Source organism: Miscanthus floridulus, chromosome 16 (genome assembly GCF_019320115.1).
Source record: "Miscanthus floridulus cultivar M001 chromosome 16, ASM1932011v1, whole genome shotgun sequence".
NCBI classification, from domain to species: Eukaryota; Viridiplantae; Streptophyta; class Magnoliopsida; order Poales; family Poaceae; genus Miscanthus; species Miscanthus floridulus.
The window spans coordinates 22034541-22049488 of record NC_089595.1 but is presented as its reverse complement, the minus strand read 5'-3'; the positions used below and the strand labels follow the sequence as shown (position 1 = coordinate 22049488).

Genomic DNA, 14948 nt, shown 5'->3' with positions numbered 1-14948 from the left:
ATAACAAGAAAAATATCAATCATGAAATTCAGGTCAGAGCAAAAGCAATCCATAGACTATTTTCTTGGGGCTTTAAGGCGCAACAAATGACACAGTTTGCTCAAGACGATGTGGTACAACCCAATTCTGAGGTGGAACACAAGGGGATCTGATCTAAAATAAAATCCTTGATCAAAATTCCTTATTAGCTGAAAACTTTGCAGTAAAAAACTAAGGTGGTTATAGAGGCTGTAATATATCTCATTCCCAACGTCATCCTACTTGTGTTTGCTTTCCTCTGCTTCCTGCTCGTATCGACGTTTGAACTTTGCAATCTGACCAAGGCTTTGAGCCATTTGTCGATTGGCCCTCATGTGGTACACTTTGCCAGTGTGGTTCACCTTGGTCATCATGATATTGATCAACCTACCACTCTGCGTCACATATGAAATCCATTGCATCTGAGGATGCAGTCCCTTCCTCATCCTTCAGACCTATTCACAAGTAGCCAGGCGAGCAAATTCATCAGTTAAATAAGGATGATGATGAGATTTACTGATGCTGAACTTCTTTGTAAAAAGGGCGTACTCAGTGCAGAGAGCTCCCGCTCTGTGCGGGGTCTAGGGAAGGGTGTCAGTGGCAAGCCTTACCCTCGCCTGTGCAATGCGAGGAGACCGCGACTCGAACCCGGGACCTTCCGGTCACAGACGGTAAGACTCTTTCTTTGTGAGTTATAAATTTTGATTGATCACTACAGACCAAATAGATGCAGTTAATGAACGTTTAATGTCCTGTAGAGATGTTAATCAAGGAGGCAATACAGCCAATCGCCCAGAGCTATTAGGCCAGTCTCACCGCAAGGTTTCATGACGCTGTTTCCAAGACGTGAGACTACTAAAAACTGAGTATGAAACAAGCTCTCTCAATGCACGGTTTCATTTCACGGTTTTATAGGCTAGCTGCAACATTTAATTCCTGCATTGTGTTATGATCAAGTATGCCATACGAACTATGTAGCCATTTCATATTATTGTAAATGAAAATATATTAATTATCTTCAATATTCATAGGATATGAAATGGAGTCGCATATGTGAAAATAATTAGATACAATATATCTTTAACTACATATTAATTATCTTAATATTCGATTGGCACACTCTTAAATAATTAGCAATATGCGAATTTAGACTTGGGAGTTGTAGCTGCCAACTCTTAAGCACTCTTCTAGATTTTTGAATTTGCAGTGACAACTTCAGCTTTGTCAGGTTTGTGCAGACAATTATCTCCTTTTCTCTAGACCGGAACCCAAAATCTTATTAGAAATTCCAAAACCTTTCCCTATTATTTTTTCGCCCAAACCACAAACTTACAGTCCTTTTCTGGTTTCATAGCCCATCCCCACAAAGGTTAAATATAATATGTTGCTTTAATCGAGCCTTTACATGGCTGAACTGTAAATGTGGGAATATTGATTGTATTCCAAGTATGAGTACAGGAGTACATATATACACGCTTGGGTGGCATGCAAGCCTACCACAATTGGCGTGATTACATCCACAATTATAGGCCTAATTACATTAGTCTAACACTCCCCCGCAGTCTAATCAGGGGCATCGCTAATGGTCAGACTGAACCGGAACTCCTGGAACAGCGAGGTAGGAAGACCCTTGACGAAGACGTCAGCGTACTGTGATGTCGTGGGAACATGAAGGACCCGAGCATGACCGAGTGCAACTTTCTCTTGAACAAAATGGAGATCGATCTCTACATGTTTTGTTCGCTGATGCTGCACTGGATTGCTGGAGAGATATACTGCACTGACGTTATCACAATAGACCAAAGTGGCTTGGCGAGGAGGGCGGTGAAGCTCGAACAGTAGCTGTCGCAGCCAGGTGGCTTCAGCTACGCCATTCGCCACAGCACGGTACTCGGCCTCAGCGCTGGATCGTGAGACCGTGTGCTGCCGCTTGGAGGACCAGGACACCAAATTGTCACCTAGGAACACTGCGTAGCCAGAGGTGGAGCGACGGGTATCCGGGCATCCAACCCAGTCTGCATCCGTGTACACGATGAGCTCTGTAGGTGATGAGCGGCGCATAGTCAAACCAAGTGAAAGAGTGCCTCGTAGGTACTATAGAATCCGTTTGAGAGCCACGAGGTGGGGCTCCCTGGGGTCATGCATGTAGAGGCACACTTGCTGAACAGCAAAAGCAATATCCGGACGGGTAAATGTCAGATACTGCAGGGCGCTAGCGAGACTGCGGTACTGTGTGGAGTCAGCGACAGGAGGTCCATCTGCGGATAATTTGGAGTGTACATCGACAGGGGTGCTGCAAGGCTTGCACTCACTCATTCTGGCTCGCTCCAAAATGTCCTGAGAGTATTGTCGCTGAGAAAGAAATAAACCACTGGCAGAGCGTGTCACTGAAATGCCCAGAAAATGGTGAAGCGGACCCATATCGGTCATAGCAAACTCACGCTGGAGAGCCCCAATAATCTGCTTCAGAAGGCTGGCAGAGGAAGCAGTGAGAACAATGTCATCCACATAGAGCAACAACAAAGCTGTGTCTGTCCCTCGTCGATATATAAAGAGTGAGGTGTCTGACTTTGCTTCAACAAATCCAAGTGAAATAAGATGAGAGGCAAACCAATGATGCCAAGCACGCGGAGCCTGCTTTAGACCATATAGAGACTTGTTGAGCCGACAGACGAAATCAGGACGAGAAGAATCCACAAAACCTGTGGGCTGAATGCAGTACACTGTCTCTGTGAGGGTACCATGCAAGAACGCATTTTTCACATCCAGCTGATGAATGGGCCAGTCCTGAGAGAGAGCCAGAGAAAGAACCACTCGGACTGTCACGGGCTTGACCACCGGGCTGAACGTCTCATCATAATCAATACTAGGCCGCTGTGTGAAACCCCGGAGGATCCAGCGGGCCTTGTAGCGATCCAAAGAACCATCTGCAAGTAGGTTGTTGCGAAAAACCCACTTGCCGGTGACCATGTTAACACCAGGAGGCCGTGGCACAAGACTCCAGGTGTCATTGGCAATCAAGGCATCGTACTCAGCTTGCATAGCGGAGCGCCAATTTGGATCGGACAGAGCACCACGGACAGAGCTGGGCAGTGGCGACATGGGCACAGCGTGGAGGTTGAGGCGATCCACGGGCTGTGCGATGCCGGCCTTGCCGCGCGTGCGCATGGGATGCGCATTTTCGACGGGGGTGATGGAGACCAGCCTCGTGGCTGCCGTACGACCGGTGGCCGTGGTGCTGCTGGTAGTTGCCCGCACGGAAGACACGGGGGCAGCAGCACCGGCTGGGGCGGTCGACGAGGCGGATGTAGCACTGCTGGCAGCAGCCCGTGCGTGTGGCATAGGGGCAGCAGCGCTGGTCGGGGCAGGTGAGTGGCCTCCAGCACTCGTCCAAGCGGGAGGGGACGAGGGCTCCGGCACGGGCGACAGTACGCCGTGCGGCGCCGTGGTGGTGGGTGTACCTGCAAGTACAGACCGAACTCCAGGAACCGGAGTGTTGAGATCATGTTCATCAATAAGTCCAAGGCGGAGGATGCCATGGGCGTGGTGGACATATCGGTGAAGGGGAAAAAGGATTCGTCAAAGACGACATGTCGGGAAATAAGAATGCGGTTCGACTGGAGCTCAAGACATCGATAGCCTTTGTGTTCGGAAGAGTAGCCGAGGAACACGCATAGGGAGGAGCGGGGTGCAAGTTTGTGGGGTGCTGTGGAGGACATGTTGGGGTAGCAAGCACACCCAAAAACTTTAAGATGGTCGTAGGAGGGTTGGGTGGAATAGAGATGGGTGTAGGGTGTCGAGAAGGCGGGGGTTTTGGTGGGGAGCCGGTTGACAAGGTAGGTGGCGGTGTGTAGTGCCTCGACCCAGTAAACCGAAGGAAGGCTCGCCTGAAAGAGAAGGGAGCACACAATATTATTAAGAGTGCGAAGAGAACGTTCGGCCTTTCCATTTTGCTGAGAAGTATATGGACACGACATGCGAAGTTGGACACCGTGGGAGAGAAAAAACGTGCGGGCCGGGGAATTGTCAAATTCACGGCCATTGTCGCACTGGACGCTCTTGATGGTGGTGCCAAATTGTGTGTGAACATAGGCAAAAAAAATTGGAAAGGGTGGAAAATGTCTCGGATTTTAGGCGGAGAGGAAAAGTCCAAATGTAGTGTGAGCAATCATCTAAAATAACAAGATAATATTTGTACCCAGACACACTAACAATAGGAGATGTCCAAAGATCATAGTGTATCAAATCAAAATTATGAGTAGCTCTAGAGCTAGATGACCCAAAAGGAAGCCGCGTGTGCCGACCGAGCTGGCACGCATGACATATATGGTGGAGGTTATCTTTATTGCACGAGATAACACTGGAGCTGATGAGCTTGGACAAGGCTTCACGCCCAAGATGACCGAGACGACGATGTCAAAGCGAGGTGGGTGCAGCGATGAGGGCGGAGGCGCTGATGGTGGGTGGGAAGAACGGGTAGAGGTTGCCGGAGCTATTGCACCTGGCGATCACGTTCCTGGTATGCAGATCCTTCACAGAAAGGCCAAAGGGATCAAATTCAATGGAACAATTATTATCGGTAGTAAAATGACGAATGGAAATCAGATTCTTAATTATATTTGGAGAAACCAAAACATCATTAAGAACAAGATTATGATGCGGAAAAGAAAAGGTGTGTGATTGTGATCCAGTGGCAGTGACAGGAAGAAGTGCACCATTACCCACAATGATAGATGAAGGTGTAAGGGACGACGGTGAGGTAATGGTGGAAAGTTTACCAGCGTCCGCAGTCATATGAGAGCCAGCACCGGAGTCGGCATACCATTCGGATGGTGTGGGCGGGGTGAGCGACATGGTGTTGAACGACTGCACCAGGGAGTCCTGGTTCCATGCGCCTCCATGAGTGGGGTTCCAGGACGCCTGTGCAGCCACCTGATAGGGCGCCAGGGGCCCTTGGAACGTCGGCGGCGAGTGCACAGCTCCCCCGTAGACGTACGGTGGGGGCGCGGCGTAGCCGGTGCTGTAGACGCCACCGCCGGGAACGCTGCCGAACGACCCGCCATACTATGGAAAGGCGGTGAAAGCCGGCTGAGGCGGCGGAGGGCGGCCGTATGGCCACATCTGCAGCGAACCTGCCCAGGGTTGTGCAAAGGATGGGTGCACGTGCACGTCCAAGAGGCTGCTGGCCGCCACCACGCCCGCCGCGGCCATGGCGATGGCCGTTGGTGCGCTGGCCACCCATGGGCGCACCGGGGGGACGCTGTGGAGCCGTCGGGTTCCCCTGGCGCGATGTGGAGGAGGGCGCCGGCGGGCCAGACGCGGCCGGCTGCGGGTTCACGACGAGAGCCGCGGGCGGTGAGGGCGGGCAAGCATCAATCTCCATCTCCTCCAGTAAGAGGTGCGTCCGGGCCTCGGCGAATGTCGGGAACGGACGGTGCATCTTGAGGATCGACACCATGTGGCGGAATTTTCCGCTCAGCCCGCGAATAAGGGTGAGGACCATCTGGCGATCACCGATGGGGTCGCCGAACTCGGCGAGAGACGCGGCCATGGTCTCCAGACGATGGCAAAAATCGGTGATCGACATGGAGTCTTGGCGGAGGTTGCGGAACTGCGTCTCGAGGAGGAGGGCGCGAGACTCCTTCTCGCCAAGGAACTCGTCCTCGAGGTAGCACCATGTCTCACGTGCAGGGCGTTGGCGGATCATGAGCGACTGCTGCAAATCGCCGGAGACGGTGCCTTAGATCCACGTCAAGACGACGCAGTCCGCCTGGAGCCATGCGGGGCGCTCGGGGAACGCCTCATCTTCGAGCACGTGGCGGGTCAGCGAGTACTTGCCGAGAACGGTGAGGAACATCCCACGCCACTTAGTGTAGGTGTTCGTGGCCTTGTCGAGGATGATGGGGATGAGCGCCTTCACGTTGACGACGGCGGTGGCCTGCGCCCAGATGGCTTCGTGGGTGGCTTCATACTCGGCGAGGGCGGCGGTGCGGAGGCAGATCTCATCGTCACGGCGCGCCTTGTCGGCGCGTGCAGCAGCCTTGGCAGCGAGGCGACGTTCCTCGGCGGCCTTGGCTGCAGCGGCGGCGGCCTCGTCCGTGATGTCGTCGTCCGCCATGGCGTGTCCGGATCGGCGGCCGCTCCCGGCTGGAAAGGCAACGGGTGGGCGATCGGGAGGAAGATCGATGGCCGCACTGGCAAGGCAGGGCGGGCGATCAGGCGCGGCGATCGGCTCGGCGGCGCTCGGGAGCAGTGAGCGTGGACCGGCAGCGCGCGAGTAGAGGTTAGGGTTGCGGAAGCGGATCGTAACCGCGGTGATACCATGTAAATGTGGGAATATTGATTGTATTCCAAGTATGAGTACAGGAGTACATATATACACGCTTGGGTGGCATGCAAGCCTACCACAATTGGCGTGATTACATCCACAATTATAGGCCTAATTACATTAGTCTAACATGAACCATCTATTATCACAAGTGTATGCTTCATTCAAGTGTGATGTCAAGATAAAAAGGGCAACCGCTGGCTGATTACACCATGAAGGTAAGTTTTTGTACCTCCTCTAGGAAACATTATATAAAATATAAGCACTAGAAACAACTTTAAATCTATAATGCAATCAATTAATTGTACACCTCCGAAGCTACAAGAGCAGCAAGAGCCAAGAAATGAAGCGACAAGCAGATATCGAAATTCATATATGAAATGCAAGATTAGAAGTGTTGGCAGCAGCAGGTGGTGGATCTTGCTTCACGGCCTCAGTTACCGCTGTTGGTGGCGCCGCAGACTCTCCTGATCTCACCCTGGGTGCCGGTAAGCACCTCGATGCCTCCCATCTTCACCATTGCCCCTGCGAACCGTGCCATCCACGCGATCGGGTTGGCAGCGTTGTCCTGCACCATCTTGTTGGTGGTGTTGCTGCTCGTCAGTGTCTGGTCCGACGTGAACATCACCTGCCCGGTGGCCAAGTTGGAGTAATACTGGTTGCTCAGCTTGTTCGGGTCTGTCACACGGTTGTTGTTCAGCACGGTGCCGCCGCCACCTTGTGACGGCGGAGGGCACACTGCCTTGAGCCCTTGAGCGAAGGTGTCGTTCATGGTCGTGTCCACGGTGGGGTACAGCCGGGGCGTGACGAAGGAGCAGTGCGTTTGGCCGAAGGAGTGCGCGCCGGAGAGCGCCACGAGGTCGGTGGGGTTGAGGCCCTTGTTGTCGAAGCTCGTGATGAGGTCCTGGACCTGCATGTTCGGGGCAGGGAGGTTCCCGAAAATGTCGTTCATGTCGGACACGAATCCGTCGCGCCGGCCGCCGGGCATGGCAAAGGCGAAGCCGCCAGAGAGGATGGCTGAGTCGCGCGCAGCGTAGGCGAGGACGTCGGCGCAGGAGACAATGCCAGGGCAGACGGCCTCCACGGCTGCCTTGATGGTGTTCACTTCGACGTAACCACGTAGCGGGATGGCTAACTTCTCCGGCTGTGAGTTGCTATTGGACTGATCGAGCAGAATGGAAGCGTCGCAACCCTGAAACAAAAATAAATAAATAAATAAATTGATCTGTGATCACTTTCTTACACATGAGCTTGTAGTTCTATTACATATATACACTATACATCGTTTTTGACATTTTGTTCTAACCATGCATTATTACTCACAATTACATATAAAAGTATATACGTCACAAAAGGAGGACAAACTGAGATCATTACCCTGACGAAGCAGTCATGGAAGAAGAGACGCACAAAGGCGGCGCCCATGGTGGGGTCGTTGGAGATGATCTTCTGAGTGGCATTGCGGACCGCCTCCTCGGCTTTTGGGCACGACGAGCTGTAGAAGTTGTACTGCAATGCCGTACCAGATGCCGTGCTCATCGCAGCTGCAACAAGCACCATGATGGCTAAGGCCTGGCATGCTGAGGTCGCCATCGCCATGCCTCGGTGTAATAAGCAATTCAAATCTTTCAGAAAGCTCTGTGTGTGTGTGTGATGAACGGAATGTTTAATGCTGACAGCAGAGTGGTCTCCGCTGGTATTTATAGATAAAGACGCGAGCTAATGAACCCGTCGAGTGCAGGGAGCTAGTTCTCTGTTCACTGCGTTTTCTGTTTTGTGTTTGATAATGTATGTAATGTAAGTCAACTACTGAAACAATGATTTGGGAGGTTACTGCTAATGCTACACCATAAACTGGTTACAACTGTTGGTTGTTAGTTTGTAACAGCAGCTAGATATTGGCGTGTTGACATTGCCAATCGATCATGCATACATATACGTGCTAGCTTATTATTAATCTCGTTCAGGATTAGAAGACTTTAGTTTGAGCTAGCACATTGATATTGTGGTGTGAAGAGTTAGAAATTCAATATCACTGATGAGAACGCAGCTAGCTAATCAAGCTTAGGGCAAGATTCCATGTATGTACCTAATAATCAAGCTGTATGTTGACTTGGATTTGGGAACTCCTCTCTACCGACAAACTCACAAACAGAAGCAACGACCTAGAATGAAATGGCCGGCGGTTGACTACCTACATGTTTCATACTTGTTGGAAGGGCATTGTATATGTCCGATCAAGAACGTTGTCTCTTTTATTTATTTGATCTAAGACATGATGTTGTGTTTATATTGATTGAGGTCGCATATATGATTATATATGGACATATCTTATTTAGAGATAGAGATTTGGGGACAAATATATGTATTATTGATCGAACATTCTCTCCGCTAATTGTTACGTCTATTTGTAAACAAAGAGTGTCAACCAACTGGCCGGTCGTTATTAGCACAGAATCCACAATTGAATATTCATATATACATATATAGCGTCATATATGGTTCTCCTTTTGTCTCTCCTCTTGTTCATTCGATTATACATTGTCTCTCCACTAATTTTAGGAAGATGGAAGAATTGATCGAACCGATTGTCAGCAAAACAAATAACTTTATATATATATATATATATATATATATATATATATATATATATATATATATATATATATATATATATATGTATATATATATATATATATATATGAGAGTATATTCTGTAGTTAGCTACAAAGTAAGTTATTCTGTAGCCACCTCCATTTACGATAATTTTATATACTAATTTACGACAATATCAATACATATTTACGATAGTTGGGTTACTATAACACATGGGGATATTTACCATAATGTTATATTAAACCACATAGTAAGGAGTTACTATAATCTCGTAAATTAACATAGTAATTATCGTAACTCAAAGTGGCTATAGAATAAGTTATTTTGTAGCCAACTACAGGGTAGTAGTTATATATATATATATATATATATATATATATATATATAACACATTAGCACGTTATCACCGACACAGCTGAGCACGTCTTCATATGCATATAGACTCGCCAATAAACAAGTACGTATATAGATGTATTGCGTGTGATTTTGTAACTTAATTAATGTACTGTTTTTTACAATGTTCATACTTCGTTGCCTGTGTATATTGCGTGTGACTTTGACTAGGATTAACATAAATCTTCACGTTGCTAGAGGCAGGGATATGACGGAGAATATATTGCACAGCACACAGAACCGAAAGAAAGCTGGTTTATTCGTCATAAAACTACACTCGAGTCGGACATAATCATAAGCATGTATGTACGCCGTCGGACATACGCACATTTGATATAGATCAATGTTGATATGTCTGATGATTAATAATTTCTTTGGAAAAATAAATTCTGATTAAGAATTATCATATATACTTTTGCTAATTGGAGGCCCAATTAAACCAAGCCTCCATGTTAGTCCTCAAGAAATGCATTAAAGAAAAAGATCAAATCAGTCGTTACAATTGTGGTATTAACTACGTGAACATTCAAGGCTGTCTAGAAATTCTAAATTTTGAATTTCAAAATCTATGAACTTAGACACATATTTGATATTGTAAACGAGACTTCAAATAAAAAAACATTCCAACTATAAACTTGTAAATTGTATTGAGAACAACAACTTTGGTTAGACCATGTCAACATTGAGGTTGTTTGAAAATTTTAAATTTCAAATTTCAAAATTCATGAATATCAAACAATATTTTGGGATTAAAAAGTTTCAAATAAAAAACTCTTCAACTGTAAAGATATAGATCACGTCAAGGGCTACAGTTTTAATATAAAGCTTGTCTACGAGTTTATATGAAAAAGTTATGAATGATTGTTTTGTGCAACAATTTATAGAGACAAACATCTTAACATGCCTGCCTCTAAAATTCGATTTATAGAGACAAACCATAGATTAATGGGGTTGTGTTCAAAAATAAACTTACATCCCCTGTGTTAATTAATTCCTCTTATTAGCTAGGATGTAGTACTAGGAATAGGAACATAGAGAGAGGCACACACACGAGCCGACACCACTAAAGTTATATTCATTTGTTCACTGATGACGTGGATTATTAACGACCTTAAGCTCAGTTTACATATTGAATCCTTGTCGACAATAAGACATCATAATTAGTGGAGGCATGCAATAATTTCAACCACCAATAAACAACATTATACACATCTTCTGTCCAAAAATTTTAAAATATTTTAATATAACCATATTGTGACCTTGTTAACGTGTCAGCAAATAACTTATGCTAGCAGTTGACGTAGAGTGCATTGACGTGTACTACGCTAGCAGTTGAGTCGACCACACGGCTTAAATAGTTGTTAGCTGATGGAATGAATCATGTCCTAACAAATCCCCATATCACCTATTTTCTTATTCGCGGATGAAATTAGCACGTATATACTTGTCGCCAAGTGGAAAACTGGCAATGTCAACACGCCTTGCAATGCAACTGGATCGCCAGCTACAGCGTATGTTGTACCAGCCAACTGTGTGCTAGCAACGACCTCCCAAGAACATAATTGTTGCAGTTAAGAACAACATGTTAACCAAAAACAAAATAGAGGCATGCATTCGTCTCTATAAATACCCTAACTAGGTGCCTCACATTGCCACCACACCAAGCATTCGCGTCTCTTTCAGTACTAGACATCACATCCTCCAATAGCAGCTTAGCTTGCTTCTAATATCCTAGCTAGCTTTCTAAGATCGATCTTGGGTACGTTAATATACAAGGATTAAGGAGAGCTAGTTGGTGAGATCATCATATATATAATAAGCTAGCTGAAGATTTAAGTAGCAGCATATATATCATGGCGATGCCGACGTCGACGTCAACATGCAAGGCCACGCTGCTCATGGCGTTCGTCGCCGCTGCTGTGCTGAGCACGGCGACGACGTCGTGGGCACAGTCGCCGCTGCAGATCAACTTCTACGGCCCGTCGTGCCCGCAGGCGGAGGCGACGGTGCGCAACGTCACCGCGGGGATCATCGCCAACGACCCCACCATGGGCGCCGCCTTCATGCGCCTCTTCTTCCACGACTGCTTCGTCAGGGTATATTTATATATGTATATATAACTTTCTTTTTAGATATATAATAAAGTCGTCAGGGTATAACTACACAGTACGTACTACTGATCATCGTCACACGAGAACACCATGTCGTTATTGCAAAATGACAAGCAGATCCCCTCAAAAAAATGACAAGCAGATATGCCATGTTTGGCAACTCTCTCAACATATTTTAGTACTCGCATAGTACAATCAGCACGTACGTAGTATGCTAATGCATGGCTCCGGCGGCTTAATTTGCACTGCAGGGGTGCGACGCCTCCATCCTGATCGACCCGACCAGCAGCAACACGCAGGTGGAGAAGAAGGCGATCGCGCTGCGCGGGTACGCCGCCGTGAACACGATCAAGGCGGCCGTGGAGGCGGTCTGCCCCGGCGTGGTCTCCTGCGCCGACATCCTGGCCTTCGCGGCGCGGGACACGGCGGTCGTCTCCGGCGGCTTCGCCAGCTTCGACATGCCCTCGGGCCGCCGCGACGGGACGGTGTCCAACTTCATCGAAGTGCTGCAGAACATCCCGTCGCCGACCTTCAAGCTCCAGGATCTCATCAACAACTTCGCCAAGAAGGGCCTCGACGTCGACGACCTCATCATTCTCTCCGGCGCGCACTCCTTCGGCCAGGCGCACTGCTCCTTCTGCAACGGCCGGCTGTACCCCACCGTCGACCCCACCATGGACGCCACCTACGCCTCCGATCTCAAGACGGTGTGCCCGGCGCCGGGCAGCAACAGCGGCAACCCGGTGATCAACAACAACCGGGTGACCGACCCCAACGTGCTCAGCAACCAGTACTACAGCAACCTGCTGGCGGGGAAGGTGCTCTTCGTGTCGGACCAGCAGCTCATGAACACCACCTACACGGCGGCCAAGGTGGCCAACAGCTCCGCTGACGCTGCCACGTGGATGAGCCAGTTCCAAACGGCGCTGGTGAAGATGGGCAGTACCCAGGTGCTCACCGGGACGGCCGGCCAGGTCAGGAAGTTCTGCAACGTCGTCAATAGCAGCTAGAGGATCGGCCGGCTCACTAGCCTGTTGTACAATTGGTTCTAAAAATAGAACACAATTTGCCTTTTGCTTATAACTATATATATGTACTACCATGTGTCAAATTAAGTTCATACATACAGTAATATACAACCACTTGCAATCTAAGAACCGTCACTACTACATATATACTATAGAGAACCAACCGTGGAAATGCATTATTGTTGTGGCCGCAAACGGAGCGGTTGGAAGCGGCAAATGGTGCCCAGAAATATGGTACCGGAACGCACTTTAGTTTCTCAGTCAAGTCCAGAACTTCCACACATTTAATTTCTAGAAAGTTCCGCACATGTGCGGAAGTTACTTTACTAACACTACTGGATTCAGGTTCTTTAGCCAAATTGTACTCGGCAAAGCCTTTGTCGAGTGCGGCACTCGGCAAAGAACACACGGAAAAAAAAATTGATCGGCAAAGATCTCTTTGCCGAGTGTTTTTTATCGGGCACTCGGCAAAGAAAAACGACCGTCACGGCGCCGGCCCCGTTCACGGTGGCTTTGCCGAGTGCCAACCCTGCAGGCACTCGGCAAAGATTTTTTTATTTTTTTAAAAAAAATTCTTTGCCGAGTGCCCTCTGGCCGGCGCTCGGCAAAGTTTGAATTTTTTTTTTTTTAAAAAATTCTTTGCCGAGTGCCCTCTGGCCGGCACTCGGCAAAGTTTGAATTTTTTTTAAAAAAATCTTTGATTTTTTTTTAAAATTGTTTGCCGAGTGTCATGGTCATGGCACTCGGCAAAGCTGGAAAAATGGTTTTCCGAGCGTCCATTTTTCCAGCTTTGCCGAGTGCTGTGACCATGACACTCGGCAACGGGGTCCTTTGCCGAGTGCAACACTCGTCAAAGTAACCCAAAACGGTAATTTTTTTTTTTTTTAAATTCCATCGTGACAAATAAATTCATACAAACATATATCACATATATATCTGTCCATCACATATATATCTCATTCATCACATATATATCTCATCCATCACATATATATCTCATCCATCCACACATCCATCCGCACATATCACATCCATCACAATATTTATCACATATATAATAATAAGTGCTCAAGTCCATCCAAATAAATCCACAAGTCCATCAAAGTCCACAAGTGCATCACAAGTATATCACAAGTCCATCACGAAGTGAACAACAAATGAAAAAAATACAACGTGCACTCATCTCGACCACTGCGACTGTGGTGAAGGTCCATCATTCGGAGGTGCATAAGGTGGATTATTCGAACCACCGTCAGATGGAGACTGCACAAAGAAGAAAAGATTACATGTAAGACAAGATTATTTGGATAGCTAATCTAGGAAGGTAGAGGCCATACAAGCAAAGCACAAGCGAAAGTAAAAAACTTTCATACTCACAGGAGTAGCTGTAGCTGCAGGACGCAGAGGCGGAGGTGGAACCAACAGCCCAGCTGGCAGAGAGAAGCCCACACGTTGCCCAAGCCCTTGTAGGAACTCCGTAATGTCCATCAGCCTCTGCGCCTGGGCCTGCCGCTCGGCTCGCTCGGCCTCCAGTTGGGCCACCATCCTCTGGTGCCCGGCCTCTAGCTCCTGACGTTGCCTCATTTCTTGTTCCAGCCGGGCTTGCAATATTTCACTCCAATGTTTCAGTAATGCAAAGCTAATTAAGGTGTGTAAAGATCAATGTATGACGAGTAAAACAGGAATAACCTCGAGTGCGTCGACCCGGTGCTGTGTAGCGGTCTGCCGTGTGCGAATGGCCGGGCTCTCGCTCATGCTCCGTGCTCAGATCTGGGAGAGAGAGGGAGTAAAGGCCGTGTCGATGATGCCGTCGTCAAGCCAGAACCGCCCATGCTTCTTGCCTTGCCCTGCCCTCATGACGGCCTCTCCATCGAAGTCCTGGGTGCTCGGATCGTGGTCTGACCCATGGAGCGACCTTGCCACCTCAGTGTACTCACTGATGCGGGAGTGGACGCTCGGATTCATGTATGCCTCGGGCAGGTCCTCCAGGTTGAAGGAGATGTCGGACGTCGCCTTGCCCTTGTGGGCCATACACCATGCCTGGAAGTCCGAGCAAGCCTGGCCACTATGTGACGCCGACTGTGAGAAAGACAGCACGATGACTAGAAATCAGGTAGAACTGAGCGTCACAATAGATAAATGAATTTGCGTACCCATGCTTGTTTGTATCCGGCGAGGCTACGGCTGCCTTGATGGTGTGCTGGACCTTGCATCTGCAAACGACGGTCTCGGGCATCGCTCTGCATCTTGAGGTACTCCTCCGTGAACCACCTCTCCACCATCATCGCCCAGCACTCGGGATGCGCTTGGCACCACCAGGGAATCATCTACATGTCATCAAGTATTGGACATATAAGAAGATCAAATTAAACCAACTTAATCTCAAAACGAATCAATATTGATGTTCTTCATTTACCTCAAGGTACTGCTCCCGGGTCAGCTGCATCTCTCTTG

General features: G+C 48.2%; 2 protein-coding genes across 2 annotated transcripts; one reads left to right on the top strand and one right to left on the bottom strand.

Annotated features, from left to right (window-relative positions):
- Window positions 1-6779: 6779 nt before the first annotated feature.
- LOC136511485 (peroxidase 2-like) lies at window positions 6780-7945 on the bottom strand. The gene is made up of 2 exons (XM_066505546.1): window positions 7724-7945; window positions 6780-7538 (listed from the first exon to the last, which is right to left on the bottom strand). The coding sequence occupies exons 1-2, from the start codon at window positions 7943-7945 to the stop codon at window positions 6780-6782; spliced, it is 981 nt and encodes a 326-aa protein (XP_066361643.1).
- Window positions 7946-11208: 3263 nt separating this feature from the next.
- LOC136510075 (peroxidase 42-like) lies at window positions 11209-12476 on the top strand. The gene is made up of 2 exons (XM_066504644.1): window positions 11209-11451; window positions 11718-12476. The coding sequence occupies exons 1-2, from the start codon at window positions 11209-11211 to the stop codon at window positions 12474-12476; spliced, it is 1002 nt and encodes a 333-aa protein (XP_066360741.1).
- Window positions 12477-14948: the final 2472 nt, after the last annotated feature.